Source organism: Podarcis filfolensis, assembly GCF_964270895.1.
Source record: "Podarcis filfolensis genome assembly, chromosome: 2".
NCBI classification, from domain to species: Eukaryota; Metazoa; Chordata; class Lepidosauria; order Squamata; family Lacertidae; genus Podarcis; species Podarcis filfolensis.
In genome coordinates this window covers 15,798,828-15,821,740 of record NC_139605.1, presented here as the reverse complement: position 1 = coordinate 15,821,740, position 22,913 = coordinate 15,798,828, and the positions used below count along the sequence as shown (strand labels likewise).

Genomic DNA, 22,913 nt, shown 5'->3' with positions numbered 1-22,913 from the left:
GGATGTGAGCCTGGTGGCATTCCCTTTCTGGCTATGCACAGTGGGGCTTAAGGGGGACCCTAGCAAGAACCAAGATCCCCCAATCTCTGTGGAGAAGCCTTCTTAGGTACGGAGCCTGTTCCCTGCATCTCCCCATGGCACCTCTTCCATCTCTCGGAGGCTTTTTACACCCTTTCTTTCTCTTCTACCCTTCATTTTGCCTGAGTTACAGCAGCTGGACTCCTCCCCTACCATCAGGCATGTGACTGAGACTGCCTCAGCCTTCTTTTCCCATAGGTTGGGCCGGATTAACACCTTTAGAGGCCCTAAGCACTTTAAAGATTGGGGTGCCCCCATATATATGCAACTCAAAATGTAATCACAAATAAACCGTAAAATTATTTCCCCCCCAAATGAAACAAAGCTTACAGCAAGATGGAAAACCATGATTATTTTTGTATACTTCCACTTTATTTATGTTTGATCTTTTTTCTCCTCCTTTTTTCTAATTGCAGTGTCTTTGATCAGATCCCCCAAACTAATCTTATGTAATACATCTGCTTCTGGCAATGGAAAATTTCTTTTTTTAAAAAAAAATAATTTTTTTGAAAAGTTTTTATTGTTAAAATAATTCAGCATCAATACACATATATTGCCAATATACAAGCATACAAACATACATTTCATAGAATCCTTAAAAATGTTCAAACATACCTACACTCAATGCCACAGATAATTCCTTTTCCCATCACCATCCACCACACCTCACTCCACCTTTGTGTTAGACTTCCAATCTATTCAATTGCGATTTCTTTCCACTTCTGTTACTTTCTTTCAGTTACAGATAGGTAGCCGTGTTGGTCTGCCATAGTCAAAACAAAAAATTTTTTTCCCTTCCAGTAGCACCTTAAAGTCCAACTAAGTTAGTTCTTGGTATGAGCTTTCGTGTGCATGCACACTTCTTCAGATACACTGAAACAGAAGTTGCCAGATCCTTCTATATAGTGAGAAGGTGGGGAGGGGTATTACTCAGAAGGGTGGTGGGAATGGGTGATTGGCAGATAGCTGTGATGAGCCTGTTGACGACTCTTAACGACTGCAATAGGTCTTACAGGAAAAAGCAAGGAGTGAGAAGGTGAAAAATGGCTTTGTCATGTATAATGAGATAAGAATCCAATGTCTTTGTTCAGACCAGGTCTCTCCATGGTTTTAAGTTTGGTAATGAGTTGCAATTCAGCAGCTTCTCTTTACAGTCTATTTCTGAAATTCCTTTGTAGTAAAACAGCTACTTTGAGATCTTGTATAGAATGTCCTGGGAGATTGAAGTGTTCTCCAACTGGTTTCTCTGTCTTGTGATTCTTGGTGACAGATTTCAATATTCATTATAAGGGAAGACAAGTTGATGTTGTGCAAAGATCAGGCTGCAAGTATGCAGGCACTGAAGCCTAGTTCAGATCATTTGAGGTTTTGTATGAAGCTGTGAATAAGCGTCAGAGTTGAGCACTCCTCTCTGTAGTCTCCTGTCACACACCAGCTTTGGTGTAAAATTGTTTCCATACATACAATTTGCTGCCTTTCCTTCTAGAAATAGTATCCAGGTCATACAATGGAAAGGCTTACCTAAGCATGTCAGAGAATTATGACAAAAACAGAAAAGCAAGCAGAAATGGTGGCAGCTCTGTGGTCAGAGAATCAAGTGAATACAATCAGTATTTGTTCACCTGATTGTTGTTGCCGTCCTGAAGTATACAAAGCATATGCCATTAAATACTTTCTTACATTGTTTTCATGTCTCCCTTACACAGAAATGAATGCAAGTTGCACAAACGATGTTAAATAGTAGACAGTGAGATGAATATTGTAGCATTAGAAGGAAATCAAACTGCAGCAGAGTGGAAATAGTGCTGATTGTGATCAAAATGGGCCAGAATGGAAATTGCTGATTTCTTACATCCCTGGGGTTGATCATAATTCCTCTTGGCATCTGATTTTTCCTGCTGTAGAATTTACATTCCTCATATACGCATCAGGGTGACTGCAGATCCACTTTATCGGTATGTGGCAACGGGAGGCAATGACAAACTCCTTGCTTAGATACGCACAGTTTTCGCTTCCTTTCACCACCAACCTGCAACACAAGGAGGAAAGGTGAGATGGGCAAGCCAGGTTTGTCACTCTGTTTTGCATGGGTGGGACAGTGTCATGAACTATGTAGCCAAGAATCAGATCCATTAGAAATGGGAACTTAGTTCCAGATCATCAGTATTTCATAACTCTGAAGCTCAGAGACTTATGGTGCAATCCTGTACACATGTCTACTCAGAAGAAAACCCCATTGTGTTCATCACAGTTAAAGAACCCTTGGCAGGTGGCCATCCAAGCTCTATTTAAAAACCTCCAATAAAAGAGAGACCACCACCTCCCAAGGGAGCCTGTTTCACTGTAGGACACCTCTTACTGCCAGAAGGTTCTTCCTGAGTTTTGGTCGGAATCTCCTTTCTTGAATCCATTGATTTGGGGCCTGTGTTACATGGCTGGCTTACCAGTCTGGGAGACAGCGCTACTGGAGTTTGGCACAGCTTGGCAGGATTGTTAGATAGCAGATTAAGAAAGTGTGAGAGTATGTGGCTTATGTTTCTTGATTATACTCATAAATCTGCCTCCCTAATCAAACCACCTGTAACATTATGGAGAGATCAGGTCCACGGATAAACTTCACCCTGTGTGCTTTTGTACTTTGTTTGTATGACAGATGGTCTGTACTTGATATTTTGTATTGTTTCCTTTTTCTTCACTGTTTACCCAAAAATCAATAAAATACTTGTTTTTACTAGAACCTTCTCCAATGATTGTTCCACAGCAACTCATCAGGGTCCATCAACAGCCTTGTTCTCCATGGGTCTGTCTAATTCCCTGCTAAAGCTGTCCATCTTGTGAGAGTCGGTTCCATAGTTTGTAATGTGTGAAGAAACACATTACTGCATCCTGAATCTCCTACCTTTCAGCTTAATTGATTGACCTTAAGTCTTATGAGAGTGGGAGAACAAGGACTTTCTCCACACCAGAGGAGCTCAAGAGCATTAGCTGAAGCTTGTCAGCAGTGTGGATGGTTTCTGTGTGCCTGGTCAGAGGTGAGAAACCGCAACATATCAGGAAGGTTACTGAGAGGTTTATGCTTGGAGTGCAATTCTGATTCCTTGAAGTTCACATTCTGGAGTGATTTTTGGTTGCAGATTTAGGTTTGATCAACTCACTGTACACAGCATGCCTCCTGCTTAATCCCAATTCAAGAGAAGAACAAGGACTCACGTGTTACTGTATTCTGACCCATCTGCCCATATCCAGGTATCACTGAAGTCCTTCCAGAGGCCAATCCAATGGTCAGCTTCGCCCTTGAACCGGAGCATGAACACCTTGGTTGCAAGCACACAAACAGCTTAGAACAGTGCCTCCAAATGAGTCTTCCACCTCAAATAATGCCAAATGTGGGAGGAGAACAAGAACACAGACCTGGGCAGTGAGACTGGAGATGCAAAGAAAGTGAGGCTTAGATAGCAGAAGGAAAGCTTTGCTGAAAAGGGAGGAAGGAGGTTCAAGGATAGGAAAGTGGCTGAAGGAAGCCTATATGGCACGGATGGGGAACTTGTCGGGAAATTGATCTACAATTCCTATTATCCTTGATCATAACGGCTCCAGGATGGATAATTTGTTTGCATCAAGTTATGACAAAGTCAATTTACCTCACAGATTCTCTTTATATTTCCATAAGGATAGCTCATCCTTATTGTTGTGCAGGAGATAATTCTCACCAACATTTATACATTTCTTGGTCTCACCTTTTCCAGCTCACTCTGAATTGCAGCCAGAGAAGAGCCCTGGGAAATGCAAAAGCTCTGGGCAGAAGTCCAGTTTCTTTCTTCTTCTGAGAAAAAATAACACTTCCCTCCATAGACAATCCAGCCAGCTGGGCACGCTGCTCTCAAAGCAGCAGAGTAATTCACATCAGGGGAAGTCTGGTTGGATTTCCCCCCTGCAAGAGAGAGAAGGTTCTGCTGTGTACTGTGATCTGCACATAACATTTCAACCTCTGGCTTGGAGGGAGGGCAAAGAAGGAATCAATAAGCAGCTCTTGTGGCTCCTGGATTCAGGTGCATCTTGGAGAGAGGAAAGGGAAGGACCAGTAGAGGAATCACATCACTTGGGGGAGCTTTGTTGTTCAGTGGCAGAGAATCTGCTTTGCATGCTGACGGTCTCGGGTTCAATCTCTGGCAACTTCAGATAGAGCTGGGAAAGATCCCCTCCAAAGTCCCAGAGAACCATTGGCAAGAGCATGGATAATATGGATTCAGTCAAAGGCAGCTTTTTTCCCAACTGCTGCTGCTAAGTGTGAACTGGCCATTAGAAGCCAAAGTGTTGGTGGCAGACAGAGGTCATGACTGGGACAGACCTGGAAGAAAGGACTAAGAAAACAGGCAGAAAACTCACCTCTCGGGACAGCAAAAACAAGGACGGTGAAGTGGAGGAGGAGGAAGAGGATAATTTCGATGATGAGGATGATGGATGCAATTAAGATGATACGCTTAGGCATGATTCTTTTACAGCGATAATTAGGGTGACTCCCTGAAAGGAAATTAGCACACACAAATAATGGTCTTGATTTACCATTGCTAGGGAAGAAATAATAATAATACAAATCTCACCTATAAGGGGTGTTTCACATGTAGCCACATCAGAACACTCATACTCACACACACAACTAAAACCACCATGGAGAACTGGGTTGCTAATACCAGAACATTGTTGTTATAATTGCAATATCTATTTCTTCTTGACATTCAGGAATTTGGGGTTGGTATATTTCAATTTTGTTTCCATAGCTAATGGTCTCTGCAGCATCTTAATTTGCCAGGTAATATTTGTATTAGTTGGCGATTGTTCCAGCTCTTTTTCTTTTTGTTTAAATTCACACAGAATCTTTTTTCTGTTTCTCCTGTCTCTCTCTTTTAAGTAAAGAGTTGTGTTGTATAAAATAACCTCTTATATAATATGCTTTACTTGCATCCCATACCATACATATTTCTGTACCTTTATCTAAATTATTCTCAAAATTCTTTTTCTTAATTTGGGCTTGGAACACATTAGCCAGCAGCCTTTGGACACCCAGACAGTCAGATTCTTACTGAGATATGAGTGACAGCCTCCCCAAACCCCACAGCAAGGCTTGGAGGCCTCACCTCACAGATGGCCCCATCCAGCTCATCCACACAGCTGTTAAACTGGGCAGGCGATTTTGGGGGGTCATCCTTTGGGGGCAAGAACTGATCGCTACTAGGAATAGCTAGATAGACACCTACCAAGATAAGACATTTGATCAGAAAGAGCAATCTTTTATTGATAGCTGAAGAATTCAACTGGTCCCAGAGCAGACATCTAGCATATGCATTACTCCCTGCCCCCCTTGCAATTGATGAAAATAAACCAGGGGTGGTGAAGAGGGAGAAAACGTATACTTTTAAAGATCAGGCTGTGTATTTTGGTAGGTTTTCATCGTTTGCAAAATCCTGCCCAGCCTAAGTAGCCATAGGTGAGGATGAGGATGGGCCTCAATAGCTGAGGAGTAGCATATATATACAACAGGTTAAGGGCTTTCTCTGTTTCATGACACTCTTTCTGTCACCCCAGATGCCCATTTTTATTTTTATTTTTGCAACCCCATTTCCAGGAGTTAATACAAGCACCTGCCCACTCATTTCCATCTTTGCATTTCATTAGCTTTTCTGAAGTGAAGAAATAACAAGACATCTGAAGGCAGCCCTGTTTAGGGAAGATTTCAATGTTTGATGCTTTATTGTGTTTTTAATATTCTGTTGAGAGCTGCCCAGAGTGGCTGGGGAAACTCAGCCAGATGGGTGGGTATTTATCATCATCATCATCATCATCATCATCATCAAAGACAGCTTTGCCTAAGGAGGCAAACTTACCTGCAGCATCTCCAGCCTCTTCCTTTGGTTCACTGTGAGGACCTCCCCACTGTCCTTCTCGCTTTTCAACAAGGCCAGGTGGTGCTGGAATTGTGCCTGCCAATAGCAAAGAGCAGATGGGTGTTCAAGGCTTAGGGAGTGGGCAGTTCTGGGTTTCTGCATCGTTCTGCAAGCAGATCATAGGCAGTTCTAGGATGCCCAAATCCTCCTGAGAGGTGTAGGACCTCAAGCCTCCTTACCAGGTGTGCACTCTTTCCTGCAAGGTTCTAGTTCTAGGTTCCTGTTCCTGTAAGCACCTGGTATCATGTTTTTAATATTCTGTTGGGAGCTGCCCAGAGAGGTTGGGGAAACCCAGCCAGATGGGGAAGGTATTATTATTATTATTATTATTATTATTATTATTATTATTATTAAACATCATCATCACCATCACAACAGCTACAGGTGATTTTTCATTAATACCCACTTTGCTTCATTTGGTAACAAAGTCTCCATGCAAGTTATTTGTTTCATTTGAAAATGGCCCACGTTCATTTTCAGCCACGCTGTCGTGAATATGGGCCATCATCACTTTTGGCTACATAGGCTGGGCAGGATTTTGCAAACTACCAAAACCTGCTTACAAAATGGAATGACATGATTGCACATTCTGCAAAAAGAGATTCTTAAGAACTCGCTCTTTAAAAAAAACCCCAACCAACTATAATCTGTCTCCAATCTCCATCTTAATACTTTTCATGCATCAGAATTAACTTGCTTACCAGATTTTTCTCTCATTTCCAAATGTCCAAAATTGTAACTAGCTCCATTCTGTTGAGGTAAAAACAAAACTTGTTCTGCTCCGTTTACAGGTTTCTCGAAGGTATTGGCATGTTCCACCATTTTTGGCTCACCATCCAGCAGATTCTTCATCCTTCAGAAAGATAATAGAAAACCTTATTTACAGGCAAAACAACCCTTGCTTGCTGAAGCACCAGACACCTTTATAAGAAACAAGAGGGAGGTATCAAAAATTTAGGTTTGCAGAAGTACAACTATTTAAGTGAAGAGGACAACCCCCTAAAAAAAAAAAAACCAAAAAAAAAACCATTGAGGTCTGAGCATGCTCAGTAGCCGTGGGAAAGGAAAAGGTGGGGAATCTTTCTCCCTCAAATTTCCTTCTGTGTCACATTCCACAGAGCTAGAAGCAAAGGGCAGCAGAGCAGCTACTGTAATTTTTATCTTTGTACATAAGCTGTACATCTATAGAAGTTTATAAAATTACAGGCATACCTTGTGTTGCATTTGCTTCAGGTTACATCTTTTCAGGTTGCATCCTGCAGCGACTCGGAAGTAGCGGAAAGGGTTGGAAGATTTAGGATAAAAGAAAGTACTTCTCTACACAGCACGTACTCTAAACTATGGCACTTGATCCCCCAGGAGACAGTGACTGCCATCGTGAATGGCTTTGAAAGAGGACTGGATAAATTCACTAGCCACCTGCCCAGTTGGGAGCAGCAGTGTTTCCAAATACTAGCTGGCAGCTGAAGGCATGCAGAAGGTACCAGCACCCCTAGGTAGGGCTGGGAGACCTGTGCCTGAAATCCTGTGGAGCCACTGCCAGTCAGTGCCTACAGTACTGAGCTAGATGGAGCAGTGGTCTGATCCAGCAGAAGGCAGCATCCTCTGCTCCTCTGCAACAAGAGGAAGGCTGGTTCAAAGCAATCTGCTCAGGCGGCACATGGCCAGACCACCTGCAGAACCTGAGAGCAGGTGGAGGGAGGGAGGGAGGAGGAGGAAGTAGGGGGCGAGAATTAGCTCTTTTCCAATTTACCCTTTATTTTTTTTAAGTTCTCCAATTCGATTTCTTAGTTTTGAGAGTTAATCGCTCCTGTGCACAAGCTCGGAGCTTCGCTCCTGGAGGTTAGCAATGGCATCCCACTGCTTGCCTTTCTACCCCGCTGCTCTCGTCTCCACTTAACAGAGGGTACCTGGCGGCCGGGGGAATCGCCAGATGGCCATGCCAGGTTCCTGCCCCCTGGATCTCCTTCCAGGGGTCTTGGGGGGGCTGCGGCGCCCTTGCAGCACCCCCTTGTTCCCTCCTTGGAGCTGGATTCTCTCTCCGGAGGGCAATCCCACTTGTCTTCACTTCACGATCAACCGGAATTCTAAAATGGTGTTGGATTAGGCCCCCTGCATCCCTGCATCTATTGACAAGAGCTGCTGTGCAATGTACATCCATTAGCTTAGTCTAGCCTGCCTCGCAGGCTGTTGCAATGTGCAAATATAAAAGGCAGGAGGGCGGGGGGGGGGATATACAACCTTGAGCTCCTGGGTGGAAGAGCAAGAAGCAAATATATGGCCACCAACATGGATGGCTTAAAAAGAGGACTAGATGAATTCATGAAGGATAAGGCTCTCAGTGCCTTCTAGCGATGCTGCCAATCGGAGGCAGTGTGCTTTTGAATACTGCTATATTGGCAGCCTGCATATGCATTTGAGATGCATACCCATCTCAAGAAAAGAAGCTAGACTGGGGCAAGGACCTTGCCTGCTATATACTGTGTTAGATTATATAATCTAACTGCAGGGCCAGCCCTAGCATGAGGCAGAGTGAAGCAGCTGCCTCAGGTAGCAGATGGGAGATGGGTGGGAGAAAGTAATGGTGAGCTGTTGGAGAAGAGAGCTCTCTGTGCTGCTATTATCTGCCCTGTGGCCCCATAGCTCCTGCCCTCAGATATGGTGGAGGACACTGTCTGGTTACAAGTGTAAGATTCAAGTGCCTATCTGTGCATGGAATTGAGAGTGAGTGCTTTCTTGTCTTTCACTTTAAACAGCAAGATATTTGGGCCAACTCCTGGCTTCCGGAGAGGCTTCCTGTAAAGTGGGGTTGTCATCCTGCCCTTGGCAACAGAACGTTGTTTCTCTTCAGAGACTGTGTGCCTCACTTTTGTTACTTTCAGCTAATCTTCCAAGATGGCTGGTGGATGGAGTGTATTGTAGATGTATAGTAAAAAGGGATACATATGTGCTTAAGACATACAGGCATGTGACTTGTGTTTTGCACTTGGGAATTGCAAAACAATACAAAAAAGTTATGTTTTAAGGAGTTGTGAGGTAGATAGCTAGGCCCTACTCTGTTTCAGCCGAATGATCCCAATTTCTGTCTGTGCTTCTCAGTGATAGCTGGATGAATAATCTGGTATCACTGAATTCTCTGTACCCAGTGGCGTAGCGTGGGGGGTGCCAGGGGTGCCGGCCGCACCGGGCGCAACATCTGGGGGGGGGCGCGAGTCCAGAGGGAAGGGACAAGCAATCGAGGCTTGCTTGGGGTGGGGGGTCGTCGTCTCCGTTTGTCCGGCCCCCCTCGAGGAAGCGGGAACCTCTCCAAGGCGCAGCGTGCCGTCGGTGGAGGGAAAAGAGCCACGCAGCAGCAGCAGCAAAGCCGGGAGGAGGAGGAGGTGGAGGCGCCGCCTGCCGCAGGATCCTATCGGAGCCTGCTAATCGCTTGCTGGGAATTAAGCGCCTCAAAGAGGCAAAGGAAGAGGTGGAGCCGCTGGCCCGGCCGGGAGGAAGCTGGAGAGAGCAGCGCGCCTGGGCGTGGCGAGGTTGGGTAGGTGCGCCCTGGCTGGCTACCCGCCTCCCGGGCTCAGTGCCTCCATGACCCCTCCAGGGGTGATGGGAGAGATGGGGGGGGGGTCTGGAGCAGCCCCGGCTGGCCTGCTCCTGCTTCTCCCCCGCCTCCTTCCCGTTGCCGGCGCCTTGATCTCATCCAGATCAGGGACAAAACACGCCCATCCTTCGCTACTCCTTGTCGGGTCACTGCTTCATTTCTCCAGGGAGAGAGAGAGGAGAGGAGAGGTGCCAGGGATTGCCAAGCGCGCGTGACGCAAAGGGCCTGCCCACGCGCAGGCTGAGCTCCGCGTGGCGGGGGCGGAGGGAGGCGCTCTGCACATGCTTAGGAGGCACTCGCTCTTTCCGAAGAAGGACCCGGCTACTGGATCAAGGCCACAAGGGCCCATCTAGAGTGGCCAAGCAGACGCGTCAATGAGAGGCACTCAAAGCAGGACGGGGCACAAGAGCGCTCTCCCTTCCTGCTGTTTCCAGGGGGTGGAAGCGTCGCTGCCTCGAGGGCTTCCGAGATACCCTGGGGTGAAGTCCCGCTTCACCTTCTTGGGAGTCCCTCTCTTATGCTTTGGGGGGGGGTAGCAAGGGGCAGGGGCGTAGCGTGGGTTGTCAGCACCTGGGGCAAGGCAAGTAATTTGCGCCCCCTAACCCATGGATTTGCGCCCCCTAACCCGTGGATTTGCGCCCCCTAACCCTAACCCCCAGATGTTGCGCCCGGTGCTGCCGGCTCCCCCTGCACCCCCCACGCTACGCCACTGTGTGCGTGTGTATATATATATATATATATATATATATATATATATGAATATATATACACACACTTTTTAAAAATAAATGTAAACAAACATTTAAGCAGTATTAAAACATTTTTAATTAAATAAACAATTATCAATGTATACCATAGATCCCATTTAGAGCAGGGTCCCCATTGATCCCCCTTTAGAGCAGGGTCCTTATAGATCCCCCTTTACAGCAGGGTCCCCCATAGATCCCCCTATAGAGCAGGCCAGGGTCCCCATAGATCCCCCTTTAGAGCAGGCCAGGGCAGGTCCCCCTCCACAGTGGGTGGCGACCCGGCAGCTCGGATCGGATTCGCACAGCCAGCACTGCAGTGAGAGAGAGTGAGTGAGCCAGGTAGGGGCAGAGAGCTGCAAGTGCGAGCTCACAGTGGCGTAGCGTAGGTTTTCTGAGCTTGCACAGAGTGCTTTTCCTCCCTATGGGCAGAGCCAGCTTGCTCCTAAATACCTGAGCTCTATAGTTAGAGACTCACCATTTCCCCAGTTGGCTTGGCCCCCAATTTCTCTTACTATAGAATTTGGGGCTGGTGGTGGAGGAAATCATTATTCTTCCCCCTTGCTACCCCCCCCCAAAGCATAAGAGAGGGACTCCCAAGAAGGTGAAGCGGGACTTCACCCCAGGGTATCTCGGAAGCCCTCGAGGCAGCGACGCTTCCACCCCCTGGAAACAGCAGGAAGGGAGAGCGCTCTTGTGCCCTGTCCTGCTTTGAGTGCCTCTCATTGACGCGTCTGCTTGGCCACTCTAGATGGGCCCTTGTGGCCTTGATCCAGTAGCCGGGTCCTTCTTCGGAAAGAGCGAGTGCCTCCTAAGCATGTGCAGAGCGCCTCCCTCCGCCCCCGCCACGCGGAGCTCAGCCTGCGCGTGGGCAGGCCCTTTGCGTCACGCGCGCTTGGCAATCCCTGGCACCTCTCCTCTCCTCTCTCTCTCCCTGGAGAAATGAAGCAGTGACCCGACAAGGAGTAGCGAAGGATGGGCGTGTTTTGTCCCTGATCTGGATGAGATCAAGGCGCCGGCAACGGGAAGGAGGCGGGGGAGAAGCAGGAGCAGGCCAGCCAGGGCTGCTCCAGACCCCCCCCATCTCTCCCATCGCCCCTGGAGGGGTCATGGAGGCACTGAGCCCGGGAGGCGGGTAGCCAGCCAGGGCGCACCTACCCAACCTCGCCACGCCCAGGCGCGCTGCTCTCTCCAGCTTCCTCCCGGCCGGGCCAGCGGCTCCACCTCTTCCTTTGCCTCTTTGAGGCGCTTAATTCCCAGCAAGCGATTAGCAGGCTCCGATAGGATCCTGCGGCAGGCGGCGCCTCCACCTCCTCCTCCTCCCGGCTTTGCTGCTGCTGCTGTGTGGCTCTTTTCCCTCCACCGACGGCACGCTGCGCCTTGGAGAGGTTCCCGCTTCCTCGAGGGGGGCCGGACAAACGGAGACGACGACCCCCCACCCCAAGCAAGCCTCGATTGCTTGTCCCTTCCCTCTGGACTCGCGCCCCCCCCAGATGTTGCGCCCGGTGCGGCCGGCACCCCTGGCACCCCCCACGCTACGCCACTGGCAAGGGGGAAGAATAATGATTTCCTCCACCACCAGCCCCAAATTCTATAGTAAGAGAAATTGGGGGCCAAGCCAACTGGGGAAATGGTGAGTCTCTAACTATAGAGCTCAGGTATTTAGGAGCAAGCTGGCTCTGCCCATAGGGAGGAAAAGCACTCTGTGCAAGCTCAGAAAACCTACGCTACGCCACTGCGAGCTCGCACTTGCAGCTCTCTGCCCCTACCTGGCTCACTCACTCTCTCTCACTGCAGTGCTGGCTGTGCGAATCCGATCCGAGCTGCCGGGTCGCCACCCACTGTGGAGGGGGACCTGCCCTGGCCTGCTCTAAAGGGGGATCTATGGGGACCCTGCTCTAAATGGGATCTATGGTATACATTGATAATTGTTTATTTAATTAAAAATGTTTTAATACTGCTTAAATGTTTGTTTACATTTATTTTTAAAAAGTGTGTGTATATATATTCATATATATATATATATATATATATATATATATATATATATACACGCACACAGTGGCGTAGCGTGGGGGGTGCAGGGGGAGCCGGCAGCACCGGGCGCAACATCTGGGGGTTAGGGTTAGGGGGCGCAAATCCACGGGTTAGGGGGCGCAAATCCATGGGTTAGGGGGCGCAAATTACTTGCCTTGCCCCAGGTGCTGACAACCCACGCTACGCCCCTGTCTGTACCTATCTTAGTTCTTTCTAACAGAACAGAGCAACCAAGTTACAACCCTGTTTTTGCTGAATATCGCCCATACAACTGGACTGGCTTTAGAAACAAATGCTACTACTTTTCGGAAGAAGGAGGGGATTGGAACTCCAGCTACAATTTTTGCATCTCAAACAATGTGTCTCTTGCTAGGATTGAAGAGGATGAAAAGGTGAGGTGTGGAAACATTGTCTGTCTAAGCTGTTTGATATATAAGTTCCCTTATATCCCTCTTAAAACAATAAACACATAGCAATCTTATTTAAAGTCAAAGCAAAGAAGCATAGACCTAGTGATGTAAATAAAGCACAGAAATGAAAATGCATACACAAAGGCTGAACTACTAATATAAATAAAAGAGATGTCTTTACTGATGCCAAGGTATAAGTTTTCATCTGTCCCAAGAGGCATCTGGTGATGTCTGTTGGTATTATTTTTATTTTTATTTATTAAATTTATACACCGCCCTATACCCACAGGTCTCAGTACAGTTACAACTTAAAATCACAATATGAAAACACAAAATACATTTTTATAAAAGCAGCCCAATAGCCCCCCCTTCTCCCCAATACATTTTAAAAGGGCATTGGATGTCAATCAGCTGCATGTCAGTCAGCTGAGGATAAATAGCTCACCTCTTGGCATGAAGGGAAAGATTTTGATGTGAAAATAAAAACAGTATCCTGATACTGAATGACAGAGTCTTTTCTTTTCTTTTTTTAAAAGCAACAACAAATCGTTTCCTTTATTTTGCAGGTTTACAGTATCGGACCCTGCTAAAGTAAACAGCTATGGCAAAATAGAGTTAATTCTAAAGCTTGTAGTACTTGGATGTGCATGAAAGCAGCTATCCCAAGATAAGCCCAAAATGGGGTCAAATGTTGGAAGTAAGAAACCATCTCATTCTGAACAATGAATTGGCCCCTGACTTCTTATGCAGCCTGCAAGATCGCCTCCAGCCCAGAATAGTCTGCAGTTGCCAGGATGCGCCTTAACGGACTTATGGCAGGAAGCCAAAAGCCGTAGTAATAACTTGTGTATTATGGGTATGGTTTTATTCCCCAAGTGGGCAACTGTCATAAAATTCAAACTTTTGCCATATTTTAACAAAGGCTGTCAGTTTGTCAGTTCCTTTGAGTTCCCTTTCATTGCTTTCTATTAATGTAATATTATAATGCAATTAAGTGAAGAATCTGAAGTCAAAAGCAAAGGGAAATTTACCAGATATTAGGTTAAGGTAAAGGTAAAGGACCCCTGGGTGGTTAAGTCCTGTCAAAGGGGGCTATGGGGCTGCGGCACTCTTCTCGCTTTCAGGCTGCGGGAGCCAGTGTTTGTCCACAGACAATTTTCTGGGTCATGTGGCCAACATGACTAAACCGCTTTTGGAGCAACAGGGCACTTTGATGGAAACCAGAGCGCACTGAAATGCCGTTTACCTTCCCGCCGCAATGGTACCTATTTATCTACTTGCACTGGTGTGCCTTCGAACTGCTAGGTTGGCACGAGCAGGGACTGAGCAACGGGAGCTCACCCGGTCACAGGGATTCGAACAGCCAGCCTTCTGATCGGCAAGCCCTAGGCTCTGTGGTTTAGACCACAGTGCCACTCGCTTTCGTGTGCATGCACACCTCTTCAGCTCGTACCAAGAACAAACTTAGTTGGTCTCTAAGGTGCTACTGGACATTTTATTTTATTTCTACTGCGTCAGACCAACACGGCTACCTACCTGAATATAATCCACATAATTTTTGCCACCCCGTTGCCAAGCCAAACTCTCCTCCTTGTATCTTTGTGCTGTAGTTTCGCATCTTTCAGCACCCATAGCAAACTCTTCACCCCTACCTTTAAAACTCTCCACCACCTTTCTCTACCCTAACCTTCCTTCTTGTCAGGTCCTGCCCATAAGGCCGATTTTACAAATAAATGAGGTTGTAAACTGGTGCCTGCTGCAGCGAGGGTTATAGTGGAGACATACTGAACTTCAAATGGCCCCAGTGCTCCACAAGAGAACCTCCCTTCCTTATTTATGTCTCCTCCTACATTTGTCTCCTGTCCTTTTTGCTTCTCTCCCTAGCCTTGCCTCTGTCTCCTTCTCCTTCTCGCTTCCTCCAGCTTCCCTTTCCCCAATCAATCCCTTAGCATCCTTTCTTCTGTGGTCTCCTCGTTCCTAAGCCCACAATCGGTGCCAATTCCAACCACACCTTGGGCGTAGCCAAGATTTTTGTTGGAGCGCGTTAGGTCTTTTGTGGGGCGGGGGAGCCTCAGTTAGCTATGTGTTTTTATATATTTTTATTGATTGCGGGGACAGCTGTTCCTCCCCGCCTCCCCCCTTTGCTATGCCCATGAACCACGCCTAGACACCTGCTCTTTATGTTAACCCCTGTGAATCCACAAAAGCTTCCCACGACCTACCTCCATCCGTTCGTTCCAATCTCGTTGCCTGTTGGCTGCCCCAATTTGCGAAGACGACTGGCTACATTCCCCTCACTTCTCTCTTCACTGGAGCTGGGGGGTGGGGAGGGGGCGAGGACTGGCCCTTCGATCTCCCCCCTTTCCATCCTGACCAGCTTTTTTCGGGGTCTTTGCCAGCTCCAAGGCTCCGGGAAGAACTTGGCGCACAGTTTCCCGCTGCTCCCGTCCTGCGAGGCGCTGCCAAGTTCTCAGCCTCAACGCGAAAGAGAAGCAGTCGCTCGGGAAGTCAAGCCTCGGCTTCTCTTCTCCCCTCGGAGAGGAAACTCAGTAGGCACTCCCCTCTCCCTCCCTCCCTCTCCCCCCCCCCACTCTCTTTCAGGCAAGTTCTCAGAAGTGCCCCAGCCGCAACTCTGCTTCAGCCCTCATGCAAGACAAGGCGTCCCTCCCCTTTGTTTCTTATGTGCCCTTCAAACACTACGCAGAGGGCCAAGGAAATATACTTTTCGACGGTTTCTTCTTCCTTCTTTTTTCTGTATTTTCTTTTTTCCCTTTTCCTTAATTGTTTTTTCTTTAATTTTCTTTTTGTAGTATGAGATTGTAAATTCTTTATATTTGTGTGTAATTTAAATTAATAAAGATTAATAAAGATCATCGCAAAGTATTGGAAGACGCAAGATCTACCCACTCTGGAAGAATGGCAGACGAAGTTGATTGACTTTATGGGATTGGCAGAAATGACTGGCAGAATCCGTGACGAGGGAGAAGAGTCGGCAGAAGAAGAATGGAAGAAATTCAAGGACTACTTACCAAAATACTGCAATATTAATGAATGTTGAGTGATGTTGGATTGAAATCAAGTGGTTTCTAGCTGTAATGATACAAAAGAATATGAAAAAATGGTTCTCTTTTTTCTTTGTTTATAAGTAAAAGTTTAAGCTACAATAATTTAAGAAGATGGATAGAAAATAAGGGGTTTTTTAATTGTAATGCTATGAGATAAGGATTTGCTGGATAAACAATTTGAACTGGAATACAAGAAGGGGAGGCATGAGGAAGTCAGGGAAATATGTTATTGAAAAATAAGTTATGAACTTTATGTGTTTTTATTATTTTTTCTTTTTAATTTTTTCTTTGTTTGTATAAAATGGAAAATTCTAATAAATATCTTATAAAAAATAAAAAAATAAAAATAAATAAATTAATAAAGATTATTTAAAAAAGAAAAAAAGTAACTGTTCTTAACCCAAGGTACCACTTTAGCTAATTCGTTCCAGTCTCGTTGCCTGTTGGCTGTCCCAAAGAGAATTTTCTCTCTTCACTGGAGCTGAGGGGTGGGGAGGGGGCGAGGATTGACTCTTCGATTTCCCCCCTTTCCATCCTGACCAGCTTTTTCCGGGATCTTTGCCAGCTGCAAGGCTATGGGAAGAACTTGGCGCATAGTTTCCCGCTGCTCCCGTCCGGCGAGGCGCTACCAAGTTCTCAGCCTCAACGCGAAAGATAAGCAGTCGCTCGGGAAGTCAAGCCTCGGCTTCTCTTTTCCGCTCGGAGAAGAAACTCAGTAGCCACTCCCCCTCCCTCCCTCCCTCCCTCTCCCCCTCTCCCCTCCACTCTCTTTCAAGCAACTTCTCAGAAGTGTCCTAGCCGCAACTCTGCTTCAGCCCTCATGCAAGACAAGGCGTCCCACCCCTTTGCATCTTATGTGCCCTTCAGGGATAGACACCTACCAAGATAAGACATTTGATCAGAAAGAGCAATCTTTTACCTATAGCTGAAGAATTCAACTGGTCCTAGAGCAGACATCTAGCATATGCATTCAGTGGCGTAGCATGGGGGGTGCAGGGGGGCTGGCCGCACCGGGCGCAACATCTGGGGGCGCGTGCTCGCACTCGCAGCTCTCTGCCCCTACCTGGCTCCACGGGTTAGGGGGCGCAAATTACTTGCCTTGCCCCAGGTGCTGACAACCCACGCTACGCCACTGTATGCATTACTCCCTGCCCCCCTTGTAATTGATGAAAATAAACCAGAGGTAACAAAGAAGGAGAAAACATATACTTTGATCTTTAAAAGTATACGTTTTCGCCTTCTTTGCCACCTCTGGTTTATTTTTTATGCTAGACTGTGTATTTTGATAGGTTTTCATAGTTTGCCAAATCCTGCCCAGCCTATGTAGCCATAGGTGATGATGAGGATGGGCCTCAGTAGCTGAGGAGTAGCATATATATACAGCAGGGTAAGGGCTTTCTCTGTTTCCTGACCCTCTCTCTGTCACCCCAGATGTCCATTTTTATTTTTATAACCCTATTTCTAGCAGTTAATACAAGCAACTGCCCACTCATTTGCATCTTTGCATTTCATTAGCTTTTCTGAAGTGAAGAAAAAAGAAGACATCTGAAGGCAGCCCTGTTTAGGGAAGATTTCAATGTTTGATGCTTTATTGTGTTTTTAATATTCTGTTGAGAGCCGCCCAGAGTGGCTGGGGAAACTCAGCCAGATGGGTGGGTATTTATCATCATCATCATCATCATCAAAGACAGCTTTGCCTAAGGAGGCAAACTTACCTGCAGCATCTCCAGCCTCTTCCTTTGGTTCACTGTGAGGACCTCCCCACTGTCCTTCTCGCTTTTCAACAAGGCCAGGTGGTGATGGAATTGTGCCTGCCAATAGCAAAGAGCAGATGGGTGTTCAAGGCTTAGGGAGTGGGCAGTTCTGGGTTTCTGCATCGTTCTCCTCCCTCCATAGGCATGAGCAAGGCAAGCAGATCATAGGCAGTTCTAGGATGCCCAAATACTCCTGAGAGGTGTAGGACCTCAAGCCTCCTTACCAGGTGTGCACTCTTTCCTGCGAGGCTCTAGTTCTAGGTTCCTGTTCCTGTAAGCACCTGGTATCATGTTTTTCATATTCTGTTGGGAGCTGCCCAGAGAGGTTGGGGAAACCCAGCCAGATGGGGAAGGTATTATTATTATTATTATTATTATTATTATTATTATTATTAAACATCACCATCACCATCACAACAGCTACAGGTGATTTTTCATTAATACCCACTTTGCTTCATTTGGTAGCAAAGTCTCCATGCAAGTTATTTTTTTTCATTTGAAAATGGCCCACGTTCATTTTCAGCCACGCTGTCGTGAATATGGGCCATCATCACTTTTGGCTACATAGGCTGGGCAGGATTTTGCAAACTACCAAAACCTGCTTACAAAATGGAATGACATGACTGCGCATTCTGCAAAAAGAGATTCTTAAGAGCTCGCTCTTTAAACCCCCCCCCAACAAACTACAATCTGTCTCAAGTCTCCTTCTTGATACTTTTTATGCATCAGAATTAACTTGCTTACCCGATTTTTCTCTCATCTCCAAATATGCAGAAATGAGAATAGCTCCATTCTGTTGAGGTAAAAACACAACTTGTTCTGCTTTGTTTACAGGTTTCTCGAAGGTATTGGCATGTTCCACCATTTTTGGCTCACCATCCAGCAGATCCTCCATCCTTCAGAAAGATAATAGAAAACCTTATTTACAGGCAAAACAACCCTTGCTTGCAGAAGCACCAGACGCCTTTATGGGAAACAAGAGGGAGGTATCAAAGATTTAGGTTTGCAGAAGTACATCTATTTAAGTGAAGAGGACAGCCCCCCCTAAAAAAAAAAATGATCCATTGAGGTCTGGACATGCTCAGTAGCCATGGGAAAGAAGACAGGTGGGGAATCTTTCCCCCTCAAATTTCCTTCTGTGTCACATTTCACAGACCTAGAAGCAAAGGGCAGCAGGGCAGCTACTGTGATTTTTACCTTTGTACATAAGCTGTACATCTATAGAAGTTTATAAAATTATGCATGACACAAAGAAAGTGGAAAGAGAAAAGCTTTTCTCCCACTCTTGTTAGGACACTAGAATCAGTGGGTATCCAACGAAGCTGAATGTTGGAAGATTTAGGATTGTTGCAGGAATCCCCCCCCCCCCCCCAGTTCTACAAGCACGACACGAATACACACACAGACAACTCCCATTGGTAAACTTTTCTTTGTAAGGGCCTCCATAAATAAGGAAGCGCCTAAATATAGAAGTCTGCCCCCGTACGGAACCCGTTCCCTATTCTCAAACTGGGCAGATTGTTTCCCTATTCAAATAAATCGCTGCGCTCTAGCCAATGAATGTAACCGAACAGCGCCCCTTGTGGCAGCCAAGCAGGTACTGCAAGGCCGCTGTCTATCTCGCTCAATGACTTTGACAGGCGGTAATACAACATATCCGGAATTATTTGACCATGACTAATCTTTTCAGAATGTGTCAGAATGTTTCCGCTTTGATTGAAGGTATCTCAAAATCTATAGAGGTATCTCTACCTCTCTAGTTTTTCTGTTATAAATTCATAGAAATTTAACGGTATGTCGGATCTGTGCCGTTCCACTTTTGTTTTGCACCTTGGAAGAAGGACTCTCAAAGGGGGGAGGCTTGACCTAGGGCAGCCATAATCCCCCAGGCCTACCAACACGTCCGCAGTCAGCTCACCCATCGGACATACTAACGTTGATGGTGCCAGACCATGGATCATTTCACTTACATTTGGAAATGGATTCGGTACCGACTAAAACAAAAGACAGTAGTCAACCCTCCCCTCTGGGGCCAGGAAACTGTGAACTTCTCTCTGTTCTATGGAATGTGCGCTTGAGAAGGGAGAGGGGAGGAACGAGACAGGTGCCAAGACACTCAGGTTACCGCCTCAACCCCTCCTTTTTTGGGATGTATCAGTGATATAGTTTTGATGTAGCAATGATGTAGTTTTAGCGGTGTAGCATGGGGATTAGGAACGGATAAAAGTTGCGGTCGCCTTTTGTTCGGGGCTTCCATTTTGCTTCATGAGCGATGAGGCTACTTTTTAATATTTTAATGTTCCATTATTTTAATGTTGTATTTTATTTTTGTTTTTAAGTTGTAATCATTAATCTTGTTTTATTATTGCTTGTAAGCTGCTCCGAGCCCGGCCTTGGCTGGGGAGGGCGGGGTATAAATCAAAAATTATTATTATTATTATTATTATTATTATTATTATTATTATTATTATCTTGTAGTGAGTTGGAGTCCTGTCATGGCAGTTTACAATAAAGACCAAGCCTACTGGCTGCTGTTTTGCTCTGATATTCCTGGCTGGTGTCTTTGCTTTTGTCCAAGGGAGCCCTCAAATTTCTCCGTTAACAGTTTAAAAGAAAGTGCTTTTCTCTACAGTAGAGACTCAAATAGCCTCCAATTCACAGTAGAATCCGGTGTGCACAAACTCGTAGTTACAAAGTGCACGCTCCGGTCAAAGTGCCTACTAGCGAAGCAGGTGCAATAAAATAAAGCTATCTGGCTATAACTTCTGTTATTCACATCAGAGAAGGAGGAGCGCCTATTTACAGCTATCTTATTTAGCCCTATCCTCCTCCATTGGCCTTTTCTGCTCTGAGCCTGCATGCATGCATTTCTGTACCCGTGTGCGCACACCTTTAATTAAAAACGAACAGAAAATGTGCCCAAGCACAATTGCTACCAAACAGCGGTCCCAACTTGAATAAACTATCTTTGTGTGGAAGGGGGCAGGTAATCAATCACATGATGCGGCGCACGCCCACTATTCAAATGGCAATGCCTATCGACTTTGTGGGCCCCCAGCCTCTCTCAAATGGGGGGGGGTCCGCTCCCCTATGATTTGGCTACTACAGTACACTATCTGAGGCAACGTGGGAGCTTCTGAACATGCGTTGCTGGGAACAGGGCTGCTAAAAGGGGGGGTGTACCTCAGAGTGCTATGTATTTTTAGCGGTTTTATTGATGGGAGGGGCCAGTGGCGGAGGAAGGGGGATGCAATTTTTTTGCCCTCCAACACCACCTGATGTTGCACGTTTATAATGCATACAAAGCTCTGTTTTTTGATTGATTGTAGCTGAGTCCAAAGAAGATGGTAAGCATGTAAGATTATACTCAAGTTAAGTTACAAAACTCAGGAAGAGATGAAGACTATGGGTTCAAGTTGGGAAAAGCTTCACGGATGGGGGCAGGTTAGAGGTGGTGGTGGGGTTAATAGAAATGTTCTGGGAGGGAGTTCTGAGCATTCGAGGGCAGATATTCCTGCTAAAGGAAGCCTTGTAAAACACAGTGACATCCACAGCCAAGTTTTTATACCCTCAGATACAGATCACTTCCCAAAAGCCCCTGGCCCCTTTTTTCTTCCAGTTTCAAGTCTCACTTGCTGCTTCTTTGCAGAACTGGAAAGGGAAAGCCAGAAAACCATCTGCTTAGACTGAGTGTTGCTGTAACTTTTGATCGGATGCATGAAGCCGTTATACCAAGTTGCTTTCATGCGCAAGCACACAAGAGAGGAGAGGAAGACTGTAAGCAGCATGGTCAGGAAGAAATGAAACGTTGTGAAGCGCAAGCAGTGAGAATTACATTAACAGTGCCCATTCACACATGCAACATTATTGATAACTGAATTTAACATAATTGATAATTGAATTTAATTCAATGAACTTCTGCAAATTTGCTGAAAGACACCTAAATACTTCCACAGAATTATTCACAGACTCTTCAGTCCCTAACAGGTCTGGTTCTCCTGGTGAGTTTACATGGCGATGCCGGTCATGGATTCTTGCCATGGCTGGGGCAGCCTCTATACACACACATGTACACGAGCCCCCCCCCCCCAATCTGGCCCCTTAATAGAGTAAAAACAATTGTCTAGGTCTGTATGATAGTATCAGGCGGCCGAGGAACCAACCCCCATGGCAAGTTGCCAGGAATGGATAATATATGGAAAAGTCATTACCATCAGCTTTTACTCAGTATTCACAGAGAGAGGCTTGGGAATACAGCCTCTAGGAATAATGTGTTGCTTCGAGTGAAACTGCACCCCATCCGTCTCTCCCATTTCCTCATTCATCATCCCTATGGTGCTGCGAAGTGCCCTCAGCTTTTGAGCTCTTTGCCCACCTACTTCCAAGGCCTGCTATGTTTTGGAAGGGAGGGTCTGGAATGCTTTCTAAAGACAGTGTGTCCATCAGCTGTGGCCCCCATGCTTCTCCCTCCTCCTCCTCCTCCTCCTCCTCTCCCATTATTTCCCAGCTTTCCCCTTCATCTTCCTCTGAGCTGCGACCTCCATCAAACCCCTGTCATAAATCTAAGCTGTCTTCTTCTTCTCTGGAAGGGTCAGGCTGGGGAGACGGTCTCCCCCATTCCTCCTCTGCCCAGTCCCTGACAGACAGAGGCTACACAAAAGCCTCCTCCCCAGAGGAGCCCCCCTGACTGAATTCAGCACAGCATTTTCTTGCCTTTCCAGAACTCTTTTATTCCACACCCCACGAAGACAGCCAAGATCCACGCTCCAGAAGCAAGCACTTATGCATCTTCCCAATTCCCGCCTCCTCAGTCGCCTTACCTCTTCTTCATTTAAGCAGAGGTTGGATGGCCACCTGTCCTGGATGCTTTAAATGAGATTCCTGCATTGCAGGGGCTGGACTAGAGGACCCTCGGGGTCCTTTCCAACTCTACAATTTTATGATTACGTCTCCCACCCATCAGACCTGCTTCCAGTCTAGAAGCTGTTCATATCGGGTTCTAAAGATTTTTTCCTCCGGGACAAGGCAGAAAACCTTACCTCTCAATAAAGAGCATGTGGCGCTCCTCCTCCTCCTCCTCCTCCTCCTCACGTTTTTCAGGATGGGCCACTTTACTCTTTCCTCTGAGTTCCTGTCACGATGTGAAAACCTATTGGCTGAACAGCAGAGGTCCTTCAATAGTAGCTCGAGTGCATTTGCAGCTAGCAGACTGGGGCAAACCACAGGCTTGAAAGGGGCATTGCAACAATCTAAACTTTCAATTTTGAAATTCGCATGTGGAAACTGATC

The 22,913-nt window shown here is 46.3% G+C and overlaps 2 protein-coding genes across 3 annotated transcripts in view; one reads left to right on the top strand and one right to left on the bottom strand.

The window, feature by feature from the left end:
• Nucleotides 1-22,913, top strand: part of LOC310757214 (C-type lectin domain family 2 member D-like) — a 131,088-nt gene that overhangs the window by 55,382 nt on the left and 52,793 nt on the right. The gene's annotated exons all lie outside the window — the stretch shown is intronic.
• LOC310757190 (killer cell lectin-like receptor subfamily F member 1) lies at nucleotides 1,383-15,376 on the bottom strand. 2 transcript variants are annotated; one of them, XM_083602431.1, is made up of 5 exons: nucleotides 15,028-15,376; nucleotides 6,722-6,873; nucleotides 3,816-4,009; nucleotides 3,289-3,392; nucleotides 1,383-2,107 (listed from the first exon to the last, which is right to left on the bottom strand). In XM_083602431.1, the coding sequence occupies exons 1-5, from the start codon at nucleotides 15,171-15,173 to the stop codon at nucleotides 1,945-1,947; spliced, it is 759 nt and encodes a 252-aa protein (XP_083458557.1). In that variant the 5' UTR covers nucleotides 15,174-15,376; the 3' UTR covers nucleotides 1,383-1,944. The 2 variants fall into 2 exon arrangements, 1 of the variants encoding a protein (XP_083458557.1); XR_014545048.1 differs by lacking the exons at nucleotides 3,816-4,009; nucleotides 6,722-6,873 and having other exon boundaries at nucleotides 1,759-2,107; nucleotides 15,028-15,369.